Source organism: Geospiza fortis, unplaced genomic scaffold (genome assembly GCF_000277835.1).
Source record: "Geospiza fortis unplaced genomic scaffold, GeoFor_1.0 scaffold318, whole genome shotgun sequence".
NCBI lineage: Eukaryota > Metazoa > Chordata > Aves > Passeriformes > Thraupidae > Geospiza > Geospiza fortis.
The window spans coordinates 3,016,958-3,025,835 of NW_005054371.1; the positions used below are offsets into that span (position 1 = coordinate 3,016,958).

General features: G+C 41.0%; 1 protein-coding gene across 1 annotated transcript; it reads right to left on the reverse strand.

Annotated features, from left to right (window-relative positions):
- Nucleotides 1-2,171: 2,171 nt before the first annotated feature.
- PAQR9 (progestin and adipoQ receptor family member 9) lies at nucleotides 2,172-8,876 on the reverse strand (the record flags this gene model as incomplete). Its single annotated transcript, XM_005424706.2, has 1 exon — nucleotides 2,172-8,876. A coding segment is annotated over one exon (396 nt), but the record flags the coding sequence as incomplete, so codon positions are not given.
- Nucleotides 8,877-8,878: the final 2 nt, after the last annotated feature.

The window sequence follows — 8,878 nt, forward strand, 5'->3', positions numbered from 1 at the left end:
CTGCTGTGCCAGACTTGCTGGCAGGATTTCCCTGGCACTGTCTGCTCATTAGGGCTCTGCTTCTATAGCACACTTAAACACGAGGAAAAGTTCACCCCACCAATGAACAAAGATAAACATACAATCCTATGAAAGTTAAGCATGTGCTTATGAGCTTCACTAAATTTTGGATAATGAGAGATGATGTCTGTGTGTACAAAGGTATCAGAGAAGCTGCCCCAGGGACCTGTTTACCTTTTGCTCGTTATTTGTATTATTTCTGAGGGCTACAGATACTGCTGCTTGTTATCCACCTCACTGACATTTCCTAGTTGTCCTTCCAAGTGCTGCTAAAAAGAAAAGCTGAGATTTTGGAACACTAGTGAGTGCCAGTGATTGAATTCCATAGCCCCAGGACTGTGGATGTGGAGAGACCAGCATATAAAGAGGGGGGGAAAAAACCAAGGATTTTTTTCTCGTACATGTGGCTTTGCCCAGTTTCTCAGGACAGCAGAGTAGAGTGAGAGAGAATAGACATTTTCTAACAAACAGTGTAATATTGAAAAGTATGCTTAACACCAAAAATTAAAGAAAACTATATTTTCATGCTTCATCAGTCAGAAGGGACAGGTAAGGATTAGACCTTGGAGGCAGGAGAGACTCAAATTAGAAAACTCTATAAAATTGCTTACTCTCCAAAAAGATTGTGTGACATGGTTGTTTTGCTTCTGTACAGCATGCATCATGTACCCAAAGGCTGTGCTCCCTGGCAAGAGAAGTATTTCCAGCTCCCAGAACAGAAGTGTACTGCCACTCCTGATAAGAGATCTGCCTTGTAGTGGTAGAGGGTTTCTGATGCAGAAAGTGCATCTGTAGTGTCTGCCCCAAAGCCTCTTGTCACTGCAGCCAAGATTGAGCTTTAGCATTAATACTGATTTAATACTCTACGTTTTTTCCAGCTTTTAAATTTTAATGTGCTTCATCTCCACTTGCAGATCCTGCTAGCCTTACATGATGCTATGGTGAAGGTAATCGTTGTGTGTCAGATGCTTTTTGTTTCTCTTCAAATACAGTCCTGACTTTTAGGGTCATTTGTCAGAGAAGTGATGTCATGGTAACAAAATATAGATTGCCTTCAGATTTCCAGTAGATTATCAGAGTAACTATGGATCCACCACAGCTGAAGGCTGAGGCACTGACCTCAATAAATTACCTGTCCTAGCAGCTGTAACTTTTGTTGCTTACCATTCTGCTCACTGTTTTGCCATCTTCACTGGCTTCATCAGTTTTGTGAGGTTTTCCTCCAGCCTGTTCATGTCCAGCAGTCAGATCCAGAGTTTACTGATAACATTATGAAAACCCTCAAGTGTTAACAGGAGGATGCAGTCTTGTGAAGTATTTGTTTATTTGCAGGATGTAGTCTCTTGAAGCATCTGCTTCTAAGAGGGTAATGGAGGTTTTTGCTGGGGTCATCAAATCCTTGAGGTCATTGCCACATTTCAAATAGGATGTACAAAGTCTGCAAATAAGAATCTCAAGAATTTTAGAATTTTGGAAGGAATTCTGCAAACCTCAACTAGAAGATCCTACAGTTTTCCACTGTGTTCGTATCGGGGGGAACCTGCAATTATGTTGGGATATACCCTGTCCTGCTGAATTTTGACAGAAAAGGCTTAAGGCAGATACTTTATGTAATTGTAGTTCACTGAGTGCTTTTTGGTGCCTGACATGGACTGAAAACAGTATTTTGCCATCCTACTCTGCAAAATAGGAAACTTTACTTGATGCCAAATAGACCTCTTCATTTGGCAGTCAATATTTTGCTGATTCTTTACACTGCTATTCCTACCAATTTAATGATTTTTCAGGGAGCACTGTAGGCTGAACACTAATCTTCTAATACATATTAATGTATTAGATCTTAATGTAACAGGGATGTCTATCATTAATTAGTTAGCAGAGAACTAAAATGGCAAAGAATGCCTTTTTATTGCTTTAAAATAGAAAAGACAATGAAAAGGCAATGATACTTTTGCTAGTATAGTGTTTTCAGAAATACCAACACCCCTATACTCCTATGTAGGTACTGAACATTCCTGTACTCATGCTAACATCACCTTGAAGAGAACTATGTTCAACATATCCTACAGGTGTCACAGTAAATTATACAAAGAAATGAGAAAAGCCTTTATAAATGCATTTCTGCAAAAATGAACTCAGAATCAACTTTATTTATAGATCACACCCTTTTTTCTTGCTAAAAATGCATAGTCATTACATATACAGTAGTCAGCATCCAAAAGTGTACAAAGAGTAAATTTTCAAACCCTCCCAACAGAACCACACAAAATTCACACTTTTTGTTCATTGCATGCACAGCCCCTTAAACATGATACCTCCTACTAAAGCGTGCTTTAACCTCTAGCAGACAGAATTGACTTGCTATAAACTGTTTCTCTGTACTATTAACCCCCAGCTACAACCACAAATCCTAAGGCATTCCCATGAAGTAGCAAAGCCCTACTTCAGAACCCTCCAAGTTCTCAGTACGGCCCAGGAAGCAATTGCCCTGAAAGCAGAAGTCTGCTGGTGGTGTTCCCTTCCAGGCAACTTTAAGCAAAAGCCTGCTTCCTTTGTCTTGGTCAATAATTTATTACTGAATTCAAGGAATGAAGCAGCATCTGTCTAAGCAAGATGTGAAAATTATTTAACTTAATTCCACACCCAGCTCCAAGACACTAAGTGTCTTGAATGGAGGTCAGTGTCTTTCAGTGCATGTGACACTACCATCTTACATCTCATCTGAGGAGAAGAGAGTAAAGTCTCAGCTGTAACTTGAGTGTTGGTGATACAGCCCTGACTCAGAGGTGTCTAACAGAAGCTAGGAACATACTTGGGTATTGGGAGAATTTCTAAAGGTACAGGTCTTGACTAACAAACCACTCAAACCCTTTGATGTAGTCTTTTTTTTTTTTTTCCCCTCAGCTACTGCTGCCAGTTAGAAAAACTCTTAAAAACATGGTCCTCTTCTCAGTGGTGCTTTTTGTATCAGCCCTTCCAGTTGATGGGCAGAGTGGGTTAGTAGAATGATTTCAGGGCTTCTTGACAGAGTACATGTGGCCAAAAGATCTGAGTTCAGATTTCACTCAACCATAAGATTACCTCCATGTAGTTAGTTTTGGAGAACAGGAGGGAAAAAGAGAAAGTTGTTTGATCAATATAATTTTGTATTCTCAAATGATTACATATTTTTTCTTAAAAGCTTTATTTACTTCAGATCTTTTTACTCTGGTAAGAAGTTTGACGTCGTTCAAAATTCCCAATGGCAACTGAGACATAATCATAATTTTACAGACACTGATGGGAAATCCTGCTCCATTGTTTCATAGTAACTGGAATACAATCCATGGCTAAATGAACAAGGAGGCCTCATGGGTGTTACAATGCTCCTCAGTACAAGTTACCAATGAGAATTTCTGAAGAAAAGCATATGTAAGTCATGTGTGTTTTCTCTTTACTCCTGACCCTTAAGCATTTAGTCAGCCTGTTTAATACTGCCTGGGTCTTCATTCCCTCCCACTTGAGCCAGTGGAAATTTTTGGAGCCATCAGCTCCAAAAGACACAGGATGTGAACATCCTAGGAGTATGGCAATGACAGGGGTTTGTCCCAAGAGTTCACAATCTGGAAACGTTCATGTTCCTCTCCCTATGAGATGAGGGAAAATATAACATTCTCTCTGCTGGAAGATTTCTTCTTAGCACCTGGGAGGGTCTTTGCATTTTTAAGTGCTTTACAAACATTTGCTAGTCTTCAGAGCAACCCTGCGAGGTAGGTAAGGTATATTCTCCCCATCTTACAGATGTGGAAACTGAGACACAAAGGGTCAAATTCAACCCTGGTACAATTCCAGTGTTTCACACGAATTAAAATTCATTCAAAATGAACACAGTTTAAACAACTTGCCCTAGATTACAGAACAGATAGTGGCAAAGCAAGGATAAGAACACAGGAGTGCCTGACTCCTCAGCTTGTTACTGGCCACTTGGTCATTTTTAAGCTCATAGGCAATGAAAAAACAGTTTAATCTGGGCAATTACTACAGGTATGACTTGCTTCTGTAAGGCATGTGGATGGTAATCAACTGAGTTTAGTGCAATAATACTCTATGAATGTGCTGCCTCAGAGTTTACTTAAACATGAAGTAAAACTTTCATTCTGTCATTTCCTGCAGGTGCACTGTTGACAAAAACCTGACACAGTAGCTGGATTCAGCAAATAAATAATAAGCATAACACTTGGACAACTAAGCAGAATTATCATTTTAGCAAAAAAAATGAACATACTTCTACTTTTAACTGCTACATTTCTACAAGTGCAGCATGCAGATGAAGCCTTTCCCTTTGTTTCCAAATATAGATTCCAGTCTTACTAATGAGGCTGCTCATCTTCTTCACAGATACCCTGGATAGTGACATTCAAATACACACACTGCAGAAAAATTACTGTATCACCACAGAAAACAGGGTAGTGATTACAGATGAGGTTTATCGATCTTACAGGAAGATGAGCTTGAAGCTCACAGGCTACTCAGAAGTGCCCAGAAGCCAGGCTTACTGAATGTATGCCAGTGTAGATTGCAGTTCTAGGCACGTGCTGAATGCAAGGGAGGGTGTCTATGCCACCAGCACTCTGGGAAGTGGCCCCAGCAACAGTCACTTCACAGCAGCACAGGTGTGTCAGTCTGGAGGTTAGTGCTGGCCAAACACAGAAAGACACCCAGGCATTTACAGGCCACCCCCCTGTGCTCCAGTCCTCACCTTGTGCTCCCATCCCTGTACAGATTCTACTCCAAAAGGCCTGAAAGCCTTTTTGGGTTTAAACATGAGCTCTGGAATCCACAGTGTAGACCTTACGGCAGGTTATGAAAACATTATGACAGGAACTTCTGCAAGCCAGTTAGTTTTCTAGGATTTCCTCATGCATCTAGTCTGCAGGTTAGACCTCTGAGCTCTGGACATGCTTACACATGTTCTTCAGTCATGTGCTTTCACACCAGAAAGTTATCCTGCACCCTTACAAGTCACACAAATGCTGACTCACTTCTATATGAGCAAATTCAATCACTATAATTATAGATATCTGGTTCCAATTTGAATCTTTTTATCTCAGATTAGTTTTGTCCATCAGACACAGCAAATGGAACTATTATCTGCATGCATGTCCTTCACTGAATAGACACAGACAGTCAGGTAACATTTCCCTAGATATTCTCCACACTTACTGTACCTTTTTAATTTGTAGTCACATTTTTAAACAAAAAACAGACAAACAAAGTCCATTAATTAGAACTCTTAAATTCTAATCACATCTCCCTGTAGCCATTCATTCTGGATTCAGCAGCCTGCTTCCAGTGGCTCAGACAGCAGTGCTTGCAACCAGCTTTTACAAATAATTCCATGAGGTGCTCAGGCCCATACACGTGCCTAAACAATCTGCCAACAGAAACTTCTGAATGAAGCAATATTCTTAATATCAGAGCCAGGTATCCAATCTTCAGTGTGACTGGGGCTCACAGGCAACTCTTGTAACAGCAGTAAGATTCCAGTAAAATTGCAGTTGGTTGCAATCCAAACTTTATACTGTTATCTGTCGTTGAGATATATATAGATGACCCTGTGTGGCCTAACTCCAAATATCAAATGTATTTTTACAAGTTAGCAACAGCCATTTTTGACATTGCCTCTTGAGATGTCCTCTACATTGTGACTGACAAGCACAAATATAATTCATCATACAGTATGCTTTAAAAGCCTGGTCTTTTACATTTGGCTTTTACTGTTTCTTTCTGAGCTGCCTTCTAATGCTGAGGTTTGCTGTCCCTAAGATTTATTTCTTAGTTTTTAATTGCTGGTTGGATGTGCTAGTGGCATCTCCCAGGCAAACCCTTTATACATAATTAGTTTGGATGAGTCATTGGGCTCTAACTACTATGCCTCTATTATTTTAACTTGAATACAGCCCATCTCAAAGATTTTTGGCCTCTTTTTGCAGTTGTGGAAATTCATAGCATGACATGATTGCAGGTCTTGATCCACTGGCTTTCTATTGTGAGTTTTCAGGGTTTTCACAATATTAAAGCATGTTTCAGGGAGTAACAGTGTTGTCAACCAGCCTCCTCTCCCAGTGGTGCAGATCATTTTCTGCTTTGTTGGCAGCTGAAGAAAGCAATGCTACATTTATGACAAAACTTAGTGAAAATAGGTAAAATTTAAAATACTTCATGTAGTTTCCATTTTCTTTTCATGCAGGTTGGTAAATGAAAACTGAACACAGCCACTCACACAGGGCTATGCAGTTTTTTATGGCCCAACAGCAATAACTCAAGAGGCCACAGTTTGGGAACTGCTACTCCATATAATTCTAGTCAATCTCCTTAAAATACATCTGACCCTTCCAGAATTGACATACCAGCAGAATTGTGGCTGGCAAAGAGTATATATTTTTGTTAGGCCATTTTCATCGTTTGCTAAGAATCTAAAATATTCAAACCATTATACTTCAAATGGGTTGAGATAAAAGCTAAATTGAATGAGTGTAATTTTCTTTTAGCTTATGCACTTCAATTGAGAAATTTTCATAAAGCTGTTACATTGGTAGAGGGCATATCAGTTATTGGGTCTGTGATGACTCTGACCCATGTTAAGCATTTGACTTCATAATCCCTGGCTACAGACCTTCCTATATTCCCATTTTAAACAAAGGGGACTTTGTCCAGAAGATGAGAACTGGACTCAAAACATTGTCTTGGGATTCAGATGCCATGTCCATGAAAATGGGAAAGACCCAAGCAGAAATACACTTCTACAACAGGAGCTGAGTAAAACAGCTATTACACTATTATGCAGTCTGACACAAGGGTTTGCTAAGGAAGTACCACCCTTCTTTAGACAATGGGTTACACAAGCAGTTTCTCACCTGAACTTCGCTTGGTAAGCCCCTTGTGTAACATTATTGCACTTGTTCTGTCAGACGAAAACAAAATGCATCTGCTTAAAATCTGCACATGGTTTACAAAAATGTATCTAGAGTAAATTCCATCTATACTTAGCTCTTTGTCCTGTGACAAGGATAGTACATGGGTTGCTCTGAAAAGATACTGCTGTGGAAAACACCTCCTAATTCTTGTCTTTGAACTCCCCTAAACCTTCAGAAAGAGGACTTCAATACATCCAGCTGCAGCCACAAATAATCAGAAAAGGAAAAAGTGGGGAATGACAAAAAAGTGCCAGTCAGTATCCAGTACTTGTAGAGTCAGATTTTAGGTGCTGAACTTGGATTCAGCAGTATCGTATTCTGCAACTAATTTTAGGATGGTAAATATGACAGTGCTCTAATTAAAGAGCAGCAGAAACTAGTTCCATGTATTTTTTTTTAAAGATCCAGAATGAGATCTCATGCATCAGTTACTCTCTTTACATCCAAAGATCTCCCACCGAGCTTGGCAAGGGTTTATAGAAAGTCTGGCATCTGACTTTGATTCTAGAGGACTGGTTTGGGGGTGATTTACCCAGGAAGATAAAGGGGCCCCTTAGCAACTCCCTCAGCACAACAGATGTTCCTGACACGCTGAGGGAAGAGCCATTCCATTATGCAGGGTCCTTGTTCTTCCTCTGCCCCCGTTCCAAACCAGTTTGACCCCTTTCTGGTTCGGTTATTTTACATATCCTCTTATTTTATTTTAGTATCCGAGTGGCTACACCAACCACTCACTGTCTGTCTAATTAAAGTCTCTCCATTAACTGGTAATTCTGTAATAATTCACAGCTGTTTTTCCTCTCGCTCTTAAATCTATTGTTCCCTGGCTGAAAAGGCTGCAAGACCTTAGAAACTATAGATAGCTATTGATTTGTTTGCATTTAAAATCCAGTATGTGGCTGCAAAGGCCTGTTACCATATCAGAGAGGAAGATAAATGTCAGTGCATAATCCGCTAGGAAGTTTCACATTGGAGTTGATTAAAAGTCTATGAGAAATCATTGCACAAATGTCTTCAGGTGTATACATATATATACACATATATGTAGCTAGTAAATATATAGCTAGATATATAAATATATATGTATATACAGAGCTAGTTTAGACCTAATTGTTATGAAATTAGTAAGTGGCATTCACCATTCATGCATTCTTCCTAGTAGCAGAGCTAAATTATTTCAGCTTATACTCTAAGCAGCAACATACCAGTAAGCATTTGCTTGCTTCCCCTGGTAACCTAGTAGCTTAAAGAGCACGAGCAGTTCTGCCATGGTCATTTTCTCCAGCAAACCTCCAAGAAAGGGACCTGGCTCTTCCACAGGTGGGTTTCCCCCAGATGTCACAGCTTCTTCAGGACATGGTGGGTCTGGACTGAGGGTCACCAGTCTGAAGGTCATCGGCCCAAGGACCTCCAGGCCAAGGGTCACTGGCATGGCGGTCGCTGTCCCGAGGGTCGCCGGCCTGGTCAGTCCTGCTTGCAGAGGTCTGCAACGTTGAGGAACCTTCTGACGACCACAGCAAGGCAGACGGTCAGGAGCAGCATATAGCCCACGGTGCCTAGGTAGGTGGGGGCAGCCAGGGGTGCCTTGAGAAACTCAGCCAGCCCGTCCTCCACGTAGTGCACCTGGTCGTAGATGCTGAGGAAGGTGAAGATATGGAAAAGCTGATGGCTATGCCCCACGATGTCGAAGAGCCCCGGCTGGATCCGCTCGGGGATTTTGCTGACGTTGAAGAAGGCGGCCACCAGCAGCCAAAAGTAGCGGCGGTAGAAGTAGACGAAGAGCGTGGGGTTGCGTGCGCGGAGGTCGAAGAAGAGGCTCTCCAGCATGATGGGGCAGGCCATGCTGAGCGGCATGGCGAACA